The sequence below is a fragment of the Strongylocentrotus purpuratus genome, unplaced genomic scaffold (genome assembly GCF_000002235.5).
Source record: "Strongylocentrotus purpuratus isolate Spur 01 unplaced genomic scaffold, Spur_5.0 spur5_scaffold_3, whole genome shotgun sequence".
Taxonomy (NCBI): Eukaryota; Metazoa; Echinodermata; class Echinoidea; order Camarodonta; family Strongylocentrotidae; genus Strongylocentrotus; species Strongylocentrotus purpuratus.
The window spans coordinates 4,036,342-4,060,224 of record NW_022145609.1 but is presented as its reverse complement, the minus strand read 5'-3'; the positions used below and the strand labels follow the sequence as shown (position 1 = coordinate 4,060,224).

The 23,883-nt window shown below is 40.3% G+C and overlaps 3 protein-coding genes and 1 long non-coding RNA gene across 6 annotated transcripts in view; 2 read left to right on the top strand and 2 right to left on the bottom strand.

The window, feature by feature from the left end:
* Positions 1-5,459, bottom strand: part of LOC115928756 (multiple epidermal growth factor-like domains protein 6) — a 49,291-nt gene extending 43,832 nt beyond the window's left edge. The window contains exon 1 of the mRNA XM_030996629.1: positions 5,408-5,459. Within this exon, the coding sequence (XP_030852489.1) occupies positions 5,408-5,459 (52 nt within the window). The remainder of the gene's footprint in view (positions 1-5,407) is intronic.
* A 75-nt stretch (positions 5,460-5,534) lies between these two features.
* On the top strand, positions 5,535-13,297 carry LOC115918078. Of its 2 annotated transcripts, none has more exons than XM_030996400.1 (2): positions 5,535-5,741; positions 11,798-13,297. In XM_030996400.1, exon 2 carries the CDS (start codon positions 11,823-11,825, stop codon positions 12,819-12,821), a length of 999 nt encoding a protein of 332 aa, XP_030852260.1. In that variant the 5' UTR covers positions 5,535-5,741; positions 11,798-11,822; the 3' UTR covers positions 12,822-13,297. The 2 variants fall into 2 exon arrangements, with proteins under 2 accessions (XP_030852260.1, XP_030852261.1); XM_030996401.1 differs by lacking the exon at positions 5,535-5,741 and adding an exon at positions 11,488-11,578.
* LOC115928678 lies at positions 5,615-6,537 on the bottom strand. Of its 2 annotated transcripts, none has more exons than XR_004066166.1 (2): positions 6,127-6,537; positions 5,615-6,096 (listed from the first exon to the last, which is right to left on the bottom strand). It is a non-coding gene; the product is annotated as an uncharacterized LOC115928678 (long non-coding RNA). The 2 variants fall into 2 exon arrangements; XR_004066167.1 differs by having other exon boundaries at positions 5,615-6,076.
* On the top strand, positions 6,947-7,786 carry LOC115928755. Its single transcript, XM_030996628.1, has one exon. The coding sequence runs from the start codon at positions 6,947-6,949 to the stop codon at positions 7,784-7,786; it is 840 nt and encodes a 279-aa protein (XP_030852488.1).
* Positions 13,298-23,883: the final 10,586 nt, after the last annotated feature.

Here is a 23,883-nt window from a genome sequence, read left to right as displayed (position 1 = left end):
GTTAGCTTACCAGTTTCTAGTGATACATTAGTTGACGTATTTGTGATTTTCTTTGAATTTCACTTTTAACATTGTTAAACGATGCCTTTAATGTATTGCGCAGAGTGTGTTGTTTGGCTTTATTTTCGACGCTTCACTGACTGAGTGACATTCGCAGTTTGGTACCCCAAAATGAGGAATATTTCTGGCTCCGGGCTTATGACGGACAGGCGAGTGACATATACTGACATGCCTATAGCGTCTAAATCCATTGCTAAATAATTGTGTGTCATTTGATAGCAAAAGTCTTGTATTTCACACCCCCATATTCAGGGTCAAAAGCAGGAGCGGCGATTTCTTTTCATGACGGGGGGGGGGGGGGGGTGCGAAATGCGAGGGACGAGGGAGCATAGTGAATGAGAGGGGCGAAGGTGACAGAAGTGAATACCCCCTCACAGGTTTTCGAATTTTTGTTGTATTAAAAGATTACATTCCTTAGCAAAATTGTAGTATAAAAACAAGCAATATACTTTTTTCACACTCCACTTTTACTTTGCCAGTAATTAGTGTGCAGTCCGAAGGGTTGTAAATATTTAGCAGGCAAATTGTAGTTAGTAGGGAGCTTGGGCATGGATGGGATTTCAAAATTTGAGTGAAACATTAAAGTGCTGAAAATTAGTCATGTAATGAAGGACCTTGACTTAATGTTTTTAAAAAGATGTACACCATTTCCCCTTAGGCGACAATATTTTCATAACCGCAGGCAGGAAGGGACTCCATAACAGAGCAAGCTGGATATTCGTTTTGTAGCACTAATCTATTTCTATGACTCTTAATCTTTTAAACATACAGTGTAATCTGTGCTTATACGTAATACCAACGGAATACAGATTTTCTACAATATTAACTTGTACATTTTGTACAGGGAGCGTAGCGACCGAGCGAGAACATTTTTGCATTTGTGTCAGTCTAAACGCTGCACTCTTGGGCCATCCAGAGCCTAAAAACTGCGTAGCAGTCTTTAGTCATTTTCTTTGCACTTTTTCAAATTTTTCGGGGGGGGGGGGTGGCGGGGGGACGACTCCCCCCCCCCCCCCGGGATCGACGCCCTCGGTCAGAAGGACTTTTGTTAACTGACTATGAAATTATTTCATCTTTGACACTTGGAATATTGTTCAGTTACTACTTTGATTGTACAATCAAACAATTTTGCGGATATGTGTTTATTTTCAAGTTATCAAAGTCACAATATAATTTCCACATTCTCAATGCTTTGATTTAGTCAACACTGTACATATTTGAACTATCTTTAACAAATAAATGGGATTTTTTTTCTTTCCGAATTATATTCTGTGTTTCACAAACCTAGTTTCATGATGTCAATATACATACATTGCTATAACATGCATGCACAATATATAACAAATCAATTAAAAAAAATGGTGAGCTGATACATGCCTGATCAACAATTGAAGATAAAGTCATCATTTGTATAATAATGATCATTTCTTATTAAGGGCTTTTGCTGAATACTAATCAGAGCGCTGATGCAACAAAAAACATAAAATATATTTTTAACAATAACGTTTATACATATATATCACTTAGCAGTAATTAACAAACATTATGTTCTGGTTTACACTAACATTTAAAAAAAAATTGGATTTGGAGGTGTAAAAACAATACTCCGAGTTACCCTGAATTGGCTCTCCTGCTTGGAGTATTGCATATAACTGCCTTCAGTTTGAAAGAAATTGCATTGTATATATATGGCTGCAGGAAGGGGTAGGAGAACGAGATTTAACAATTATTTTTTGAGATAGAAAAATGTTCGCATTTATGAAATATATAGGTTTGAAGTTACTAAGAATATTCACCATTTCGATGTTTTAATACACTCATGTAAAAATGAAAATTGATATTTCTAGGGTACTTTTTAAAGAGTAAAATTTGTGTATATTCTTCAAATTTTGTAAGGCCCTACGAAAGTAACAATACGTACCTTATCAATTAGACAGTTTAGTGGCATAGTGGCAGAGGTAAAAAGCACAAATTATGTCTCTAATATTTTCCTGTCCTAATTTTCTTTGGTTTTCTTTCTTCTTTTCTTTTTCTTTATCTTTTCCCTTTCCTGAATTTTTATTAAATCTGTATTTATTTCTTTATTTATATTTTTTATTCGTGTATGTGTGGATATTTTGCAACGCAGTATCGCCCCCGTCCCAAGGACATTAATGCCTCTGGGCCTATATCTGAAATCCTTTTCCATTATTTTAGTCTACAGTCAGGTTTCCACTTTTTTTAAAGTCGCTTATTTTATCAGACTAAAATGTAATACACACAAATTATGAATACTTTCAAGCTTGAAAATTAAATTCTAATTTCATATGAGTCCGAATTCTAGCCACTTTCTCCAGGAGGCCTACGTAAGTTTATTAGTATATTTCAATTCATCATCTTTCATTTCAATCATAAAGCCATACAATAATATAAATACAAAAGTAACATGAAAAATCATAATCTTACAATTCTGGAAATCATGAAGAAATTAGAGACTAAAAAGGAAGTTTGAAAAACTTGCTAGCAATAGTTCCCTGACATAGATGATAAATTACAAGATTGCAGGGTTGTACACGTTACCAAGCAATATAAATGTATATAATAACATACAACATATTATAGATACACACCGATGAACACACACACATGCATGGTACATTGCATGATAAAAGTTATAATAAGTAACAATTGAGTTAACAATTGAAAGAGTTAAGGGAAATAAGAAGAGATCAACTGTCTCTTCAATTGAACCTTAAATGATGACAGAGCAGTGCATAATGTTAGTTTATCAGTTAAATCATTCCAAATACGGTGACCATTATGCCTAACAGAGTAAAACATTAACTGGGTAGAGACCTTTGGATAATGAAATTTGATACAGGAACAAGTATTATATGAATGAACATATTTATTAAGGATAAACGTTTGACAAACTCTTTCAGGTACATAATTATTATAGATTTTAAACATCATAATAGCCCTGTTCGAGCTTGATTAAGACAAAACACCAAATAAAATAATTTCGGTCAATTGAATGTGAAAGCCCTTTACGTATTCTCCCATGCAAGATGTACGGCCTTTTAATGTGAGAAATGCCCGGGTATCATTGTAAACACATTGAATGGTAGTATACAGACTGGTAAATGCTTTGATGAAACTGTCGATATTTAATAAAAATGATAAAGAAAACTGAAAATATATGTAAACATATTATGTCCCTTTTGCAGCCAACATCAAATTCAGTAGAACTTTGCAGGATGTATGTCCTATCTGTGGAATGTTAACGTTAGCAGTTCTTTCATGAAGCCTGGTTGCCTCTGTTGAGCCCTAACTGATTCGACGCGGGTATGCAGGCGAGGTGCAAACCCCTATTAAAATGTTTTTCATTTGTTATCGAAGACGGGGCGGGGGGGGGGGGTTGGGGTTGGGGGATACTTCTCATATTCTTGAATTTTAAAGGCCCTTTGTATTTCCTCGTTCACGTTAAGTGCGCTTTTATATGACAAGAAAATCCCTGCCCATCATGATTTGCATGTTGAAAAAATGTTTGGAGACTGGAGAAGGATATGATGGGACTGTAGAAAGTAAATACATTAGGAAACTACAATTTAAGCGGTGAACAATCGTTTAAAACTGGCAAGGGAGAACTCTTGAATACATTTTTTAAATGAGACATAGCCTTGTGGCTAACGCTACCGGCTGGAGGCTACGCTGACGAGCATTTACAGGTGCAGCTAGCTTACGATTAATGTTAGCTACTTCCTCCCTTCTTTTTTTTTTTATATATGAAACATCCAAACCACGCCCGATTCCTCCCTCCCCACCAACATCCTCTCAACTTCAAGTTCAATTCAACCTAATCACGAAGACTGAAATCATATTGAAAATGCAAACAAAATATGACAATAATTACAACTTGAAAATCAAGTGAAGGCTGAAAAGCTCTCTTACAAATGCATCGCTACGTGACACAACAATAAAGGGAAATCCAACATTTAATAGTAGTTAACTAATGTTAAAAAAGCAGTTTAATCGGAGAAGCAGAATTGTGAAAGTATAAACGAAAGTTAGGAATGTTTAGAAGTTGTAATCACTATACAGGTTTATACGTATGGGCACTTCAAATTGAGTCGATCGGCTGTATGACTGTATGCCAGATACATAGCACATCTTTTTTTTCTCCAATACACAACATGAATAAAATATCAATTGTTTCAAAACATATGACCCAGGAATGTTTTTTTTTCTTTTACCAGAACATTTAAAAACGTGCATCCTACAATATATTGTGAGGTGTCTCCTATTAGGGAGAAGGCGCTTAGGAGAAAAACAAAAATATATGATAGTTTGGTACATGACAAACGGGAGAGTTGTTCTTTAATACGTCACAATTCAGTTACCAAATTGTTAATTTAAGATTCGCATACATTTAGTGATATCATATTTCAAATACTCATAACTGATATAGAGGGGAAATGAACAGGAAATAGTAAGAGTGTGCGAAAGGTAGAGAGAGAAAGAGAGAGAGGGGGGGGGGGGGGGGGGAAGGAAGGTAAATTTACCGACTACGAATTTCATTTTGTTGTGAGCATGTCACGTCCGGAAAGCAGCAGCCGGAAGTTTCTAGTCTAAGGGGTATTGTTATTGTTAATATTACTATTATTATTATTTCGTGTATCAACCATAGCTATATATTTAAAATTGACGACTGTTTAAGAAATGACACCACTTGTAGGTTGTCAATATCTGGGAAACTTGCTGGCTGGCGGGTACTATGAGGTCCAAACTTGAAGATATGGTTTGAGCCTTGCTCCATTCTCTTCATTTTTTATTCCTCATTTCCTTATTTCCCCGCGCCCCTCCCCTGGATCTGCCACTGCAGTCAAGTAGAAATGCTGTAAGCATGCGTGACCACAGGTTTTCAAGTCACCACCTAAACGAGGATTTCTTCTGAAGCCAAAATACACCCTAAATGAGGATTTCGCATGGTTTTGCCAGAATTCAAACCCTATTCGGGTATTTCTAACAAGTGTACTCCTAAACAAGTATTGTAAAATATTGTATTCCCTTGAGCATTTTAAATTGCGATATGGTTTACCTGTTAAGTTGTTGACGATGTAAAATAAACCAAATTGCGCCTCTGACGTAAAATTCATAATGTATAACATTATTTCAATAGAGAAGCAATAACATTAACCTGTACACTTCAACATGGACTTAATGCACAGTCATCATAAGTCCTTTCTTTGAAGAAACAAAAAATACATTTCAAATTTGATATATTTTATAGCCATGTAGTGTTTACAAAAATTACACGATGCACAAGGAACAGTTCCTATTCTACCATGCAAAACTTAATATAAGGTACCAGCTATATGCGTGAGACTTGGTAGGTCTGGGTCGGTATCGTTGACATCCATCTTGATCTAATGAAGATCTAAAGATCGTTTTCAGCAACGCGCTTGTAGCTAGCAGGTGCATGCATAGAGATAGTGTAACGGAGTTGTTTCAACGTAGCGGGCGCATGTGGGTCAGTGCATGCGGGTGGGCAGTTAGGTATTAGGCATGAGCAAGAGAGGACGTGTTCGGGCAGGTAGCTAGGGAGGGCAGGATAAGATAGGTGAAACAGGGTGAATCGGAGTACTGCTGCTAGCTGTTGAAGGGAAGTTACATTGTAAAGTTGGAGTTCTTCGTGAATAAAGGCAAGTACCTTTTGATGTAAAATGACACTGTGTTTCCGTGTATTATAGAAAAGTAGCGTGATCTGAGTGCGATCGATGATGTTGGAGTGATAGCTTCACTGTTTATGAAAGAACCGTGCGGGTGATTGGAGTCTCGTGAGATTTATTGACCGCTCGGTAAATGGTGCAGGGACCCCGGACAAAACCCGTTACATTGGTGGCAGCGGTGGGATAAACATGCTGAAGCAGGAATTAAGCAACATCAAGTGATTATCGGGAATGCTAGTTCGCCTACACCTACGCCTTCACCTACTACTAGTTCACCTACACCTACACCTACTATAGTTCACCTACACCTACTATAGTTCACCTACGCCTTCACCTACTAGTTCACCTACGCCTACACCTACTATAGTTCACCTACGCCTTCACCTACTAGTTCACCTACGCCTACACTTACTATAGTTTACCTGAACCTACTAGTTCACCTACACCTACACCTACTATAGTTCACCTACGCCTACACTTACTATAGTTTACCTGAACCTACTAGTTCACCTACATATATAAGTGCCTATTCTCCACATCCTTTCACCTACGTATAGCGCCTATAATGCTCCTCGTGTTATCACCTAAATAGCGCCTACACTCAGCACACTTGCCCAGCTACACAGCACACAGTTTGAAGTTGTTGGATCACCGTGTGGCAGTATGGCAACTAGCCTGCATTCGGTGGAGGAGCTAGAAAACCTGGTGGCTGAACTGCAAGAGAGTAACGAGTACCTCGAACACTCCAAAGGACAGAACAGGCTGTTGATGAAGCAAAATCGCCTCCTTCAGTTGAAACTGGATTCAGCTACTGCAGCACACGGACGGAGGGATGAAGAAGTGCAGCTTCGTGACTGGGGAAATCCCAACAAGTTCGAAGTACGATCTCCAATGAGTTATGAACTGCCTGCCACAACAGTTGAGAAGACGGGAGAAATGGATAAGGCTGAGTTTCCCAGCAGGCTGTACAGAGAGGTACAACCACAAGGCACATTAACATCAAGGCAACACTTGCACAGTGAAACAAGTGAGTACAACCTCAGAGGATCAACTACAAGGGCCGACCAAGAGGAAAAAGAGTGGGATAGGGAGCATGCGAGTGAAGGAGGCATGTCACAGGAACCAAGGATGACAAGACAGGAATTGAGTCCTGGGTTTCTGATGAAGAAAAAACAGGAATGTCGCGCATTTCCCGACCCAGCATTGTGCCAGACAAGTTCGATGGGAAGAATCCATGGATCGACTACATCCAGCATTTTAGGGCATGCAAGTTGGCGAATGGTTGGAACGACGAGGAGGCCAAGATTTTCCTTGCCGCTAGCCTTAGGGGAGCAGCGATCAAAGTCATGGGGAGCCAGAGGCAACTCTCGAGGATAACGTACCAGGAACTCGTTCATTTGCTCGAGAAAAGGTTCGGCCCAGGGCAGATGGCTGAAAACTACCTCCTTGAATTACGTTCAAGGCGGCAAGGACCTCAGGAGACTCTTCAGGAGTTGGGTCAGGCTGTTCGAGAATTGTCTGAATTAGCATACCCAGAACTACCAGAAGAGGCGCGTGATCGTTTGGCGCGTACACACTTTGCAGAAGCAATAGAGGAGCAGGAAATCCGTGAGGGCATTTTCAGATCACAGCCAACCACAATGGATGAGGCAATACAAGCTGCTATGACCACGGACAACTTTTTCCGCCTTGAAGACCAACGAAGTGGGAGAAGCAGGATCCACCGCAAACTAGCCAGATCGACGGAGGAACAGCAATCACCTCTCACAGAAATATGGAAAGAGTTAAAAGAGATGAAGCTCAAACTTGAAGAACGAGACAACAAGGTAGAAACGTGGAAGAACCAATCACGTGGAGAAGTTCGGAACTGCTACAATTGCGGCGAAAAGGGGCATTTGGCTCGGAATTGTCCTCAGGAGAAAGGACAAGATCCGTCGGGAAACGAGCACGAGCCGACTCTGCAGCCCGAGGGAAGGCCACAAGAAAACAAGGGCAAAACCGGAAAGGACGAACAGTAGAGAACAACCAAAGGGGCAGAACTGATCAGGAAAGACATAAGGTGTCTAGGGCATGTGTCCAGAGTGGACTCTACGTTGAAGTTGAGATTAGGGGAGTCAAGACCATGCTTTGGTAGACACGGGAGCAACAGATACAATTCTTTCTAACACAGTATACTACCGAATTCCCAACGAGAAAAAAGCCAGAATTGACAAGGTATGGAGCAAACGTTTCTAATGCTGATGGAAGCAGAATGGAGACAATGGGCAGCTCCTGTCTAGAATTAAAGGTTGGCAGGACGGTTTGTTCAATTCGTGTCATATTTGGCAATACTGGCTCAGCAGAAGGGATCCTTGGAATGGATTTTCTGATAGCAACACATGCGAAGATCGACTTACAACAACTGCAACTGGACTTGAATGGAGACAAAATCAAATGCAGTGATAAGCTGGGGCATGGATTATGCTTCAGGGTGGTGGTAGAGGAGACTACCAAGATTCCACCGGGTCATGAAGCATTGGTCCCAGGATTGATTAAGGGAAATCCTGGTGAAGCCGGTCTCGGGATCCTAGAACCTACAGAGGAAAACGAAGTAGGAAGAAAAGGGGTGATGGTTGCAAGAATCTTGGCAGAATCTACAGACAACACAGTACCTATTCGAGTGTACAACCCCGGAGACAGGGAATGCACTATCAAGCGAGGCACAATGGCAGGTCACTTTACCCCGGTGAAAAAGACTGATGTTGTAGACATGACAATGCACACATCCAACGATGAAGATACAGGTGACGTCCCTCCACATTTGGTTGATTTGGTCAAGCGGAGCAAGACAGAGGTACCCAACAGCTTTCACGATAACATTGCCGAACTTCTACGCAAGAACCAAGACGTATTTGCGAAATCTGACACAGATATTGGACGGACCAACCTTGTTCGCCATGGCATCAACACAGGGAATGCGTCAACGATAAAGGAGAGGCCACGAAGATTCCCACCAAAGGAACAGCAAGAGATTGACTCCCAGATACAGGACATGCTTCAATCTGGAAGCATAGTGCCAACAGAAAGCCCGTGGGCTTCAAACGTTGTGTTGGTACGCAAAAAGGACGGATCGAAGAGATTTTGCATAGACTATAGGCGACTCAACAACGTGACAGTGAAAGATGCATTTCCGATACCCCGCATTGATGAGACACTGGACACTCTGGGTGGATCAGAATGGTTCTCAACTCTAGATCTAGCGTCAGGATATTGGCAGGTCGAGCTAGATGAGGATGCCCAGAAGAAGTCGGCATTTGTGGTCCGTGGTGGCCTCTACTCCTGGCGGGTCATGCCTTTTGGGCTCTGTAACGCGCCGTCGACGTTTGAACGTCTTATGGAGCGTGTCCTTGCAGGGTTACACTGGAAGGTTCTACTCGTGTACCTCGATGATGTGATTGTTTTTGCGAAGACTGTAGATGAAGAGTTGACAAGACTAGAGACAGTTTTCCAGCGCCTCCGGGATGCCGGGTTGAAGCTGAAACCCAGAAAGTGCCATCTCTTCAAAAGGAGTGTCTTGTACCTTGGCCACGTAGTGTCACCTGATGGCATCTCTACCGATCCTGAAAAGATCAAAGTAGTGGAGGATTGGCCAGTTCCAACTTCTGTTAAAGAAGTCCAAAGCTTCCTCGGATTGGCGTCATACTACCGACGTTTCATTGGTGGTTTTGCAAACATTGCACGTCCTCTTCACCAGCTCACCGAAAAAGGCAGGGAATTCATCTGGACTAACGAGTGTGACTGCGCTTTCTCTGAGTTGAAGGAACATCTCCTGACGGCACCAGTCCTCGCATACCCAGACCCTGAAAAGTCATACATACTGGACACTGATGCAAGCAACGTGGGCATAGGTGCGGTACTCTCTCAAGAAGTAGGAGGAAAGGAGCGAGTCATCGCATATGCAAGCAGAGCTCTATCCAAACCCGAAAGGAACTACTGTGTGACAAGACGCGAACTTCTAGCCGTTGTTGTCTACCTCAAGCATTTCAGACAGTACTTATACGGAAGTAAAATTACTGTCAGAACCGACCATGGCGCCTTGAGATGGCTGCTGAATTTCCGTGACCCGCAGGCGCAGATGGCATGATGGCTACAGGTCATAGCAGAATATGACATAGAGATAGTACACAGGGCTGGTCGTTCTCATTCCAACGCTGACAGCCTGTCGAGAAGGCCATGTGTTGCTTGCAAGCAGTGTGGAGGAGGTGAGCCACCTCTGGAAGAGCAACAGAAAATCCCAGAAGTTCACATAGACAATGGAGTGAAAGTGAACGCCGTGACCCTCGAGCCATCAATCACCTCTGCAGACATGAGAGACAGACAACTAGATGACAGTTCCATGAGTTGGGTCATAGAGATGAAGGAGAAAGGAGAAGACCGGGCCAACTGGAGTACAATGTCTTCCTTTTCAGCTGCGAAGAAGGCATATTGGCGATGCTGGGACCAACTCGAGATCAGAAACGGCATCCTTTGTAGAAGATGGGAGTCAAACAGAGGCGATCAGATTGAGTGGCATGTTGTGTTGCCTGAGGCCCTCAGGAAGATGATGGTCCAAGAAATACACAGCGGGCCTTCAGGCGGACATCTCGGAATGCGTAGGACTACAGCAAAGGTTCGCCAGCGATTCTACTGGCCTGGCCTGGATACAGATGTTAGGTCCACAGTACGTCAATGCAACGTATGTGCTTCTAAAAAATCACCCAACAAGACCAGGAGGGCCCCCTTGCAGCAGCACCAAGTCGGCATGCCGATGGAAAGAGTCGCTTTGGACATCATGGGCCCCCTTCCCGAGTCGGAGCGAGGGAACCGATACATAATGGTTGTGGGAGATTATTTCACCCGATGGATGGAAGCCTATGCAATACCTGACCAGAAAGCAACAACTGTGGCGACTGAGTTCGTGAACCAGTTTGTATGTCGTTTTGGAGTCCCATCAGTCTTGCATTCGGACCAGGGCCGAAATTTTGAATCAGCGGTCTTCAGAGAGATGTGTAGCGTCTTGGGCATAGAGAAGACACGGACAACGCCGTACAACCCGAAATCCGATGGACTAATTGAGCGATTCAATCGTACGTTGATCACCATTGTGTCCATGGCCATCGAACCTACCAGACGGAAAAGAGATTGGGATGAGAAGTAACCCCTCGCTCTCTTCGCCTACCGTTCATCCCCTCAGGAGTCGACCGGCGAGACACCGAACATGTTGATGTTAGGGCGAGAAGTACATCTGCCAATAGACCTTTCCGCTGACTTGTGCAAGGATGATCGGGAGCTGGATCGCGGTCTGGATACGGATTATGCGGAAAACCTAAGGAACAAGATGAGGCTGGCGCACGAACGAGCGAGGGAGAACACATCAGAGAGTTCAAGGAGGCAGAAGAAGGTCTACGACAGGAAAGCACATGCACATGAATTAACGGTCGGGCAATTTGTGTGGTGCTACAACTCAGCTAGGACAAAGGGGTTGTCTCCCAAATTGCAGCGTCGTTGGAAAGGGCCGTTCCTCATCATTCATCGATTGTCTGATGTCGTCTACAGGATACAGGCAAAGAACCGAGGAAAGAAGATGGTAGTTCATGCTGACAGGTTAAAGCCTTATTTAGGTGAACCTCTTGCCTCGTGGATTGATGAACCTACAAGTCAGCAAGTAGACCACGCTGAAGAGGAGAGTGGAATATCACAAACAGAAGACCTTGTAGAAGATGGTGTTGGAGTCCAGGCAGAAACAGAAACTGAGCAGATACAAGACATAGCCGAAGGGGAGTTGTTGCAAAGTAAAGCGGACAGTACTGTACAGCCAAGCCCAGTTCCTAGACGAAATCCACCACGGACAAGGAATGCGCCAGGGCGACTTCTATATGAGATTTGACTTTAGCGTGATTGCATTGACATGATTATGTGACTATTTTGCTGGATTGACGGATGAAGCTTCGAATTTGTACTGAAATCATAGATTAGTAATCACTTCAATTCTTTCTTTGTTGCTTGCACAGATCGTGTTCGTGCTGAGGGATCAACATGGGAGGGGACTCCGAGAGGACAATCAAGTGCTTCACATGCCAGAAGTACTTTGCACACAAGAGGAGCTTGGATCGTCACATTGACGTCGAACACAAGGACGAACAACGCTTTGTATGTCAACATTGCAGCAGAGCATACAACAGGAAAGATAACTTAACGGCACATTGCAGAGACAGACATCCTGAGAAATTCCAAGACCGGGAGCGAAGCCAGTCGCGGGGAAGGTACCTTGAAAGGCAGAGCAAGTCTGATCATCGCCGTCGCAGTAGGAGCCCGTCGAGGTCGCCTTTGCCGAACCGGAGAGAGGAGAAGAAGAGAAAGGACAGGAAGAAACAAGTTGTTCAGGCAAAGCTTGAACGCGATGAGTTGCCCCAAGACCCGCTCCAGGTTGTCGTCTCTCCTCGCACCAGGGAAGAAGTAGAGGGGAGGAAAGGCAGTCGCTCGAGAAGACTGTCTGGTAAGCCACTCGCTATGATGAGACAGCAGCAACTCACCAGTTCTGAATCAGAGGAATCTGCAGTCGCTGATGTGGCGTCGCCGGAAGATGGTTGTGGAGGCACAGCTGTTGATGTCAGGAGTGTCCAAATAGGTCGTCCGATTCCGCCCCTTGACGTGAAGAGGTTGTTGCGCAACCAGAGGGTGGAAGTTGATGAATTTTCCTCCCAGACCTCGTATAATGGGGCAGAGAAAGTTTTCCAAGAGACGAGGGAGAGGAAGTACGGCGCCATCTTCTTGCAGAATAGTGCCGACGTGAGTCAGAAGGAAGAAGGCGGGGGGACGACGAAGGTGCGTAGTGTCCAAGCTGGAGTCGTAGGTGTTCATATGTCAGATGAGCAGTTCTCGCGAGCTATCTTAGGGAGGATTCAGAGCGTGACGCAGACTACCACTAGGCAAATATTTCAAGGGGGGATCCTTGTTAGTAAAGAGGAATCAAGGAAGGAGTTTCATGTCGACATCATTGCAGGATTTGATGATTCAACCCAATCCGTTCAGTGAGATGTTAGACGCTATGCACAAGTTCATATGATGATCGCAGATAATAACCAAAGGACTTACTACGTGTAATAAAAAAAAAAAAAAGAAACGGACTCTGTATATTTTTCATGTTTTCATCAGTTATTAATTGTTCAAGTTTTGAGATGTTTTGTGACTTGCAGTTTTATAGTTAATGTTACGCACGGGATTAGTTGTTTTTAAGTTTATAAAACGAGGACGTTTTTAAATTAAGGAGGGGGCAGTGTAACGGAGTTGTTTCAACGTAGCGGGCGCATGTGGGTCAGTGCATGCGGGTGGGCAGTTAGGTATTAGGCATGAGCAAGAGAGGACGTGTTCGGGCAGGTAGCTAGGGAGGGCAGGATAAGATAGGTGAAACAGGGTGAATCGGAGTACTGCTACTAGCTGTTGAAGGGAAGTTACATTGTAAAGTTGGAGTTCTTCGTGAATAAAGGCAAGTACCTTTTGATGTAAAATGACACTGTGTTTCCGTGTATTATAGAAAAGTAGCGTGATCTGAGTGCGATCGATGATGTTGGAGTGATAGCTTCACTGTTTATGAAAGAACCGTGCGGGTGATTGGAGTCTCGTGAGATTTATTGACCGCTCGGTAAATGGTGCAGGGACCCCGGACAAAACCCGTTACAATACTAAGACTAATACTATACGATATGCATACCGGGTGCATACCATGCCATGCTACTGACTCGCGCTAGATAAGCTACCTCTCGCAGCCGTTGTCCACACTACCGTGTAAGTCAACACAAAGTTTACACGTAGAAAATTACTAATTATTTTAAAAGGCATCTATGAACAGTTAATTATTATACATCTCATGAAAGAGTGTTTTACCCCAAATCATTTGGTATCATTTTTGTGTAGTATGTGTTTACGCTTGGATGAACAGGAGGCATTGTTTGCGAGAGTGCGAAAATCGACTTGCGCCAAAGTGATGCCTACATCATGTATTATGTTGGGATTAGCGGAGTGAGAGAATGAATTGAATGTATCAAATGAAATGCATCGCATATATTTTTCGCAGAAGCAAAGTCACACACACACACACACACACGCACACACAGGTCCAAATCCTTCTCAACAAACATTACTCATGAAATTTTAGTCATGAAATTTGTTTGAAATTATTTCAAAATATGTCTCAGATTGAACCAGATCAAGATTATCTTAACCAAATAGACAAGAGTCTCTAAGAGAGTCCTGGATCCCCCCCTTCGAAGGACTTTACGTTTTGAGGCCATTCTCCCTCCAAGTTGCGTTGTTACTCTGAGAACTTCATTTACATCAACTAAATTATTCATACCCTTAACTTGATAATCATCAAACTTGCCAAATATAACTAAATACTGACAGTGGCTAGACTGATATAATTGCCTACTTACAATCTAAGTCATGGGATCCTAGTCTCGTACAGTTTCAATTCAGACCCTGCATGGAAAAAATAGTGCAGAGCCCTGTTGTAAAGTGATGATTGCTTCTTATCCTGATGAATGTTATCCCATTGTGACACTTTGCATTGTGTTCCACACGTTGATTTTCTCTCTGTTTTCCTTTCCTGTCTTCACCATGTAGCATTAAAACCCAAGTTTGCTGCCAGTGAAGAAATACTTAAATTAAGCAGCGACTTTGTGATGGTCAACGTAGAGGTGAGTTGTCATTTTAAAATCCTATATATATATAAAATGATATCTCAGTAGTTCAAAACGGAGTCGGGCTTACTTGGCTCAAAGACAACTCGGCCCAGCTGCAAAAACGGTCAGTTTTTGCAGGTTTAGGGTTAGGTTAAGGGTTAGGGTTAGGGTTAGGGTTAGGGTTAGAGTTAGAGTTAGGGTTAGGGTAAAATGACAAAAACTGACCGTTTTTTGCAGCTGGGCCGACTTGTCTTTGAGCTGAATTAGCCCGGATTCTTCAAAACATGTTCACGTATCATGGATGAAATTTTTGGCCAATCTGAAACTAGAATGTGAATGTGTATTCCAGATTTGCCTTCAGCCCCTTATTTTGAACATTTTATGGCAGGAATAATGACAATAGTGATTTCAAATTATACAAGGCACTATCCTCTAGTGTATAAACAGGTTAAAGTGCATCAGTCAATGGAAATATATATTGTGTATACATGTACCTAAAATGTATAATACCACCCCCCCCCCCCCCCCCAAAAAAAAAAAAAAAAAAGAAAAAGAAAAAAAGTCACACTTGGGTTTCGTGCGCTCTCTATTTTATGCAAGTGCATAATTGTGTGTTGGCTTTTTTACTGAGAAAATATTTAAAATATAATATCTCTATGTCGAAGTAATATTTGAAGCTTATATTTTAAATAAAGTATAGCGACTTGGAACCCGTTACATCACGAGTAAGATATGTTTTGGTTAACGGTACACTTTAAGTACATGTAGTTGAATTGGTATGTGTTTATTTTATTTTTTGAAGAAGTGAAGGGAATTAATATTGTTAAAAAATGCAGGGAATTTGTTTCTAAAATTGTGGGCCAGTGGATCAAAAGATTTACTTTGGGAGTTGAAAAAGTAGGAACTGATGTTGATAGAAGTATATATAATGGTACTGAGAGAGTTAAGAGATCAAACTTTCATGGTGATGTTTTGTGATGTTTATCTTCCCCAGGATGACGAGGAACCTGAAGGGTCTCAATTTCAACCCGACGGTGGATACATTCCTCGTATACTCTTTCTAAACTCAGACGACGTAGTTCAAAGTGACCTAATCAACACGTTAGGAAATCCCCAATACAAGTACTTCTATTCAAATGCTCTAATGGATATGTACAGCTAGTCGTGAGTGATGCATGTATATGTCTAGTAGGTTTTATATACCTCACTTAAGAAATCCAGCCATCTGATTGGTCGAATTGCATTCATAAACTTCAACTGTTCCTGTAAAATTCTCGGTAACCATGCATAAAACATTTCAATATTTTTAATAACCATGGTTATTAAAAAAAGTTGGTCAGCCTCCATGGTTACCCCATAGGTTTACATGTTAAAAAATGGTTTGAGCGATGGAGGATGCCGTATGTGTGCGAAGGATTGGTCGGTAATTTCAATACAATTGAATCTCGATCGATCTTACCGACAATTTTATCTTGCATTGTTGACATGAAGACGAAAATAAACTTCCAAAAACAAAAAAACAACATCTGCCGATAGATCTTGATCTAAGTTCGTGCCAATATGCATTGCAAAAGTAAAAGAAGAGTCCGTATATGGAGCTTTTGCGAAGCATTCATCACACGCGAAGCCGGTTTCAATCCATTTTAATGTATAAATTGGAGAAAACTGCCAAGCATGTTAATGGCGGGCCATAGCCGAGTGGTCTAAGCGTTGGTTTTCGGTACACCTCTTGTTGTACGCAAGAGTTCGAATCCCGTCTTCGACAAAAATGTTAAATATTTTTCATTTTTCATTTTTTAGTCTATTTTTTTCGGCATATAAAAGTATTAATGACTGCTAGTATTAAAAACAACATCTGCCGATAGATCTTGATCTAAGTTCGTGCCAATATGCATTGCAAAAGTAAAAGAAGAGTCCGTATATGGAGCTTTTGCAAAGCATTCATCACACGCGAAGCCGGTTTCAATCCATTTTAATGTATATATTGGAGAAAACTGCCAAGCATGTTAACGGCGGGCCATAGCCGAGTGCTCTAAGCGTTGGTTTCCGGTACACCTCTTGTTGTACGCAAGAGTACGAATCCCGTCTTCGACAAAAATGATAAATATTTTTCATTTTTCATTTTTTAGTCTATTTTTTTTTCGGCATATAAAAGTATTAATGACTGCTTTAATATTCGAGAAATAGTTGTTTTCATACGCTCTCGGGAAGGTTAGAATTGGGCTATTCCCCTCGGCAAGCCTCGGGGAATAGCACAATTCTAACCTTCCCTTGCTATTCCCCTCGGCAAGCCTCGGGGAATAGCACAATTCTAACCTTCCCTTGAGCGTAATAAAACAACTATTTCTCTCAAAGCAGTCATTAATACTATAATATAACACACTTCCTATAGATATTGATCTGCCAGATTAGAGGGGGGGGGGGGATTGTAATATGTAGCCCCTTCCTCCAGCCCCACCCAACGTTTCGAATAGACAGGTACAAACAATACTGTGGCATTGCAACAAAACAAAAAATATGCTTGGTTGCATTCTCAGTCAAATCTTCCTTTCAAAATGATTTACATCTCCTGAACAATATACATGTACTTCAAATTCAAATCTGCCAAATATGAAGTTGAGAATTCCACAAGTAAGGTACAAATAATTAAGATCCCCTGCTAGTGATCATGTAGGATCTAAACGCTCTTTGTTTTTGTTTGGTTCCCTCACTTCTTAACCAATTATTAAATTGTGCAACAACTTTTTTCTAAATCTTATTTCCCTCTTATTGCCACTTGTCAAATCTTCGTCATATATTCAGCTTTGAATGAAAATTTTCAATTATGGTTTCTCTTTTTTTATATATTTTTTTGTCTCTTATTCATCCCTTACAGTGACTGAAGCAATGAAATCTGCAGTCAAAGCACTGGGAGGAAGCAGAAATGATGAGTTGTGACATGGATCTCTAGTTTAAACTATTTATCAAGCAATAATGGCAGGTGCCCACTCTTGTGATGTAAACACGAGGGCCTGAATTCACAAAGGAGGTTTAACTTAACCCATGGTTACTTTAAACCCTCATTTACATAACCCATGGTTTAAAAATTAGTGCAAAATATTGGACCTCTGTCTGTGTCGCGCTTATGGGTTATGTAAATAAAGATTTAAACCATGGGTTGAATTTAAACCTCTTTGTGAATTTGGGCCTTTATGATTTGTCTATTCAGAGACAGAAAGGTGCTAACTCTTTCTAAAAGTGTATGACAGGCCTTTTGATGTCCCTTACTAATGCTACTTATCTTGACAATAATAAGACGTTTAAACATAATTTGTTCACAATACGATATAAGTCAAGCACAAGTTCATCATTTTCTGATGGTCAGAATAACATTACCTCATGTTATGTATACTATTTATATACGATGCAGATATCATCCCTTTGCCACATGTTAGCCAATGTTATTTTTTTTATGGGATAGATATAGGCCTACCAAAGGCTTTCAAGATTATTGAACTATGTCCAGTGCACGATTAATCTATACTGATATTAAAAGGGTTGTCATGGAAATAATCAAGACCCTAGTAACGGGTAATTTTGCAAAACCATGATGCACAATGAATCGTTTTGTTTAGTAGTGTCTACCGTTTTGTGCACGTGTGGTAAACAAGTGACCTTGCAGAGAGTTGAAGAAAGCACCCAAAATGTTAATGCCTCACTGGCTTTCGAGTGTAAACTTTGTTTGAAGTTTATTTAGTATTGTGGTCAAAACAGATATATATTGTAATGGTTCGTTCGTTCATGTCTCCTTAGATCAGGATAGTTATGTAAAGTTCCTTATTAAATTAAATTAAATTTTAAATTAAGTTCTTCCATCGCCCGATTGCTGCAATGGCCATTTCATTAACAAGGGTCAGGTCTTCATCTGTAATAGTGATTCATGCCTTTGAAGATGGTTCTGGTATACCTGGTCAAAAATAATCGTTTCTTTGAGACCAACATCATAGACATACACACTCTAGTATTCAACATCGCAAAGTGGATACTTAGTAAGAATAGGATACTTAGAAAAGGATTTTAGGAGTGATAAGATTTGTTAAGTGCATGTAAATGTTAGAAATATTCTGTAGCTGAATTTTTTATTAGTTTTTCATAACTTTAACAAAAATAATGATTGCTTAGTCTATAGGCCTTTATAGTTGTATACTCTATTAGTATGGGCCTTTATAGTTGTATACTTTAACAGACAAGTGCCTTGGAATACTCATATTTTGAGGTATTTTGAGGTACTTTGTGGATTAATCTAACAGTCCTTGACCCATACCATGCAAAACTTCATTATACATATAGAAGTGGAAAATGATTTTTATACATTTTTGTATGAAATGCATGGACTCTTGAGTAATTACACAAAATACCTATATTAGACTCATGATTCTGGGCCTGTTTCATAAAACTTTTTATCAATAACAAATGCTAAATTGCTATGACAAATTTACAAATTTGCTCTCAGCCAATCAAATGCCAGGATTTCAGTAGCTTATAAAAGTTATGGTATCTTGTTATCGATGACAAGTTTTGTGAAACAGGGCCCTGGTGTCTGGATAAAATGTTTTAATATCAATTTAAGGAGATTCATATTTATCCAAGCTTATAGTTGGAATCGCATTCTTTTTTGCTACAAAATCATGGACATGCAATTGGTTCTTGTCAAATTGTCACAGATGATTACTTTTCTAATTGGTAGATGGACTAAGCCAAATACATTCTAGAGGTGACATATACATTGAGTAACAAAAGATCCTAGTTTGAATTTATTAGGCTGTGTATGTTATCTAGACATTTATAGAATGTTATTACACTGCATGAATAAAAAGGAAAAAGATAAATATCAATAGTAATTCTGTCCATGATAACATTTCATATTCTTTCGTGGTAACCTGATATTTGTTTAGGTGACATTTATGGTTAGGGCTAGCATTGTGATTGGGTTACCGTAAGGTAGAGGTTTAGGTTAATGTACAGAGTTGGGACTAGGGTTAAACATGAATGTAGAAGGGACTCGTGCAGGAGATAGGATATAGATCACATACCCTGGATAGACCATGGAGCACATGTCATCTGATCTTTGTGTCCTATAACACAGTTACTCTCTCCCTTTCTTCATAATGAGAGAGAGAGAGAGAGAGAGAGAGAGAAGGGGGGGGGGGGGTGGGAGAGATAAACACACTTGTCTGTTGTGTCGCTTGGTACATTATACAATTACAGTAAAATATAAGTAACTGCAGTAAGAAGTAGGGATATAGAGGAGAATTGAGTGAAGGGGACATAAGGAGTGAGAGCTGGTAGGAGGGAGACAGGTAGAGAAAGAGAGAGAGAGAGATGAGAGAGAGAGAGAGAGATGAGAGAGAGAGAGAGAGAGAGAGAGAGAGAGAGAGAGAGTGGGATAATGAGTGAGAGAGAAAGAGATGAGAGAGAGAGAGAGAGAGAGTGGGATAATGAGTGAGAGAGAAGGAATGAGAGAGAGAGAGAGAGTGGGATAATGAGTGAGAGAGAAAGAGATGAGAGAGAGAGAGTGGGATAATGAATGAGAGAGAAAGAGCTGAGGGAGAGAGAGAGAGAGAGAGGGAGATAAGAGAGAGTGTGAGAGAGAGAGTGGGATAATGAATGAGAGAGAAGGAATGAGGGAGAGAGAGAGAGAGAGAGAGAGAGAGATAAGAGAGAGTGTGAGAGAGAGAGAGTGGGATAATGAGTGAGAGAGAAAGAGCTGAGGGAGAGAGAGAGAGAGAGAGAGAGAGAGAGAGATAAGAGAGAGTGTGATAATGAGTGAGAGAGAAGGAATGAGGGAGAGAGAGAGAGAGAGAGATAAGAGAGAGTGTGAGAGAGAGAGAGAGAGAGTGGGATAATGAGTGAGAGAGAAGGAATGAGGGAGAGAGAGTGGGATAATGAGTGAGAGAGAATGAGATGAGGGAGAGAGAGAGAGAGATGAGAGAGAGAGAGAGGGATAATGAGTGAGAGAGAATGAGATGAGGGAGAGAGAGAGAGAGAGATGAGAGAGAGAGAGAGAGAGAGTGGGATAATGAGTGAGAGAGAATGAGATGAGGGAGAGAGAGAGAGAGATGAGAGAGAGAGAGAGAGAGTGGGATAATGAGTGAGAGAGAATGAGATGAGATGAGGGAGAGAGAGAGATGAGAGAGAGAGAGAGAGAGAGAGAGAGAGTGGGATAATGAGTGAGAGAGAATGAGATGAGATGAGGGAGAGAGAGAGATGAGAGAGAGAGAGAGAGAGTGGGATAATGAGTGAGAGAGAATGAGATGAGGGAGAGAGAGAGAGAGATGAGAGAGAGAGAGAGAGTGGGATAATGAGTGAGAGAGAATGAGATGAGATGAGGGAGAGAGAGAGATGAGAGAGAGAGAGAGATGAGAGAGAGAGAGAGGGATAATGAGTGAGAGAGAATGAGATGAGGGAGAGAGAGAGAGAGAGATGAGAGAGAGAGAGAGAGAGTGGGATAATGAGTGAGAGAGAATGAGATGAGATGAGGGAGAGAGAGAGATGAGAGAGAGAGAGAGAGTGGGATAATGAGTGAGAGAGAATGAGATGAGGGAGAGAGAAGAGAGAAAGAGAAGAGAGCTAGGTGATTGGGGATATAGGTGAGAGGAGGAAGGGAGTGAGATACAGATATTTTTTCTTCTATCTATCCTCTTTCGAGGGAATTTATTCACTCATATTGTAAAATAACAACTATTTACAACAGTGTTTATATACAGAATTTATATCATATATACCGGGTGAGTCAAAATAAAGTTTACACTCAGAAAACTGTAATTTATCTTAAAAGTCAGCTATGAATGAAAGATTATCATACATGTTTTGAACGAGTGTTATGTCCCGAATCGTTTGGTGTCATTTTTGTGTGGTGTGTTCACGTTTGGATGAACAGGAGACATTGTTTGCGAGAGTGCAAGAATCGACTTGAGCAAAAGTTTCAAAGGAAGAGAATGAATTGAATGTATCATATGAGATGCATTGCAATATGCTTTTTTCAGAAGCAAAGTCACACACACACACACACACAAGGAACACACACACAAAGCACATTTAGATGCAGACTGACAGAGTCTTTTGGGAGAAACAATTCATTGTGATGCACCAAACTTTAAAGAGAAGGTTGAGTACTGGTAAAAAAAAGAAAATTATTTCTTACAGAATCAAACGAAACTTACACTGAATGTTCAAGATTACAAATAAATGACATGTGCCAAACAATTTTGGAAGAAAATGTATACTGGCTGAGTAATGAGCATAGAAAGACAAGGAATCAAGGTAGTACCAACCCCGACAACATGCGTGTTGTCCCATACATAGCTTTCTGTGTATGTGCTTGTTACTTTACCAAGACTCGGTCAAATTTATTATGATTTTGATGACTCCAGAACCTTGCAGTGCACACCAATACTTACATGCTACATGATCAACTGTTTCTGATCCTTTCCACACCTTTTCTTTCACAATGCAATCGCATTACCAGTACTAAAGTTTATCTTTAATTATGGCATTATGATTGAATTTATATTCCGTTTTGATATTAAACGGAAAATTTGCGATTTTACAGAAATGTTCTTTACGTAATAATGACTTGGCTGCGTGTATTTTTCATTTATCTGAGTATGCGAGTGCGCGGAAGTGTGTTTGTGTGTTTGTGTGAGCGTGTGTGTGTGCGTGACTGACTGGGTTTGACTCTGTGTGTGTTTTGTTTTTTATATGTATGGCTCGATTAGTTTTCTTAGGGATGTTTTTAGGATCTGTAAAGAGCGAATTAATACTCAATCCCAATTGTTTTCATCAAACATAATCAGATTATGGCGCAAGTCGATTTTTGCACTCTCTTAAACAATGTCTCCTGTTCATCCAAGCGTGACAACATGCCACACAAAAATGATACCAAATGATTTGGGATAAAACACTTTTTCATAAGATGTATAATAGTTTACTGTTCCTAAATGATTTTTAAAATAATTAGGAATTTTGCTAGGTGTATACTTTTTTTAATTTGACTCACTCTGTAGTACTAACATGAAACTAATGTGACATAATCACTAACTAAAATAATGAAATATTTTAGTTACTTCATTTGTATCGAATTTCTTATGATTACATTCCATATTGAGATAGGTGCGAATCTCTACTTTTAATTCGTTTATCAAATACAGCATGTATCTTGGCTTTTCATTTCCAAAATATTCTTTAATAAAGTTTCTATAGATAATAAATTGAGCAAGGTTTAAAATAAGATTTACAAGATTCATTTCTCTTCTCTCTATTTCATAACCTATTAAATGATTTTTTTTCGTTTATAAAGATTTTAAAATCAAACGAAGTATCCATTAATTTGAATACAAGCTTCCAAAAAAGCGAAACCTTATGACAAACCAGGAAAAGGTGGTCAGTTGTATCTGGGATCTGTGTATCTGTGAACTATTTACATATTGCATCCTATTACGTAATTTCTGCAACCAAAACTCGGAAATACACTTTTTAACTTTGCCAATTTGAAGGCGGAAAGTAATTCATTTTCTTGAAAATTAATATAAATGGAATCAACTTCTTTCCAAATACTATTTACTAAGACTTGTTACACTCTAAGTATATTATTTCTTATCCAGTTTGGAAATGCAATAACTCATATCTATTTTTTAATATCGCTATTATACCAAATCATTTCAATATCGATATCCGTTACTTTAAACATATAAATGTATTTCAATTTAACTCAGGAACAAAACATGTCAACATAAAGGTTAGGCCACTTTTTTTTCTTTCTACAAATACGATACTGTGGCTGCAGCGAGGTCGATATCAAATAAACAATTCTGAACAAAGGCTTCTACGGGAATTTGTAGCCTTTAATGATTTGAGTAAACCTTTCATCCGTTTCATTCCGTGAAAACTGTGGATAAATCACAGATAAAGAATCGTAAATACAAGTACATCATAGCATCATCAATATAGCAATAACACAGTCTCTTTGAGAAACTCATGAAATAATATAATTTCCTAATCATTGGTTAATGGTGTTATGTAGTGAAACTTTGCTCTTAAATTTTCTGTTTTTTACTGGTGATAGGATTGAGATATGTCATCAAAAAGTCTTTTTTGAAACCAAGGAAGATCTATTTATTGCTTTGGATACATTTTTGAGGCTGTTCTGAGGAGGATTGCAGTGATTTTTTAGGATACTTTACTGTTCTGAGCATGGCTTTTTGAAGCCTGGATTGTCACATCAGTCCCACATATGAGGATTTATGTTTGATGTCTGTTGAGGATTTACAACTTTTTCAAGTTGTCACCAGCAGTGGGTATTGATTTCTCCTTGCTCCAAAGTATGTGAGTAATCCTTTAGTTTTGATTGCAGTGACTTTTGAGGATATTTTACAGTT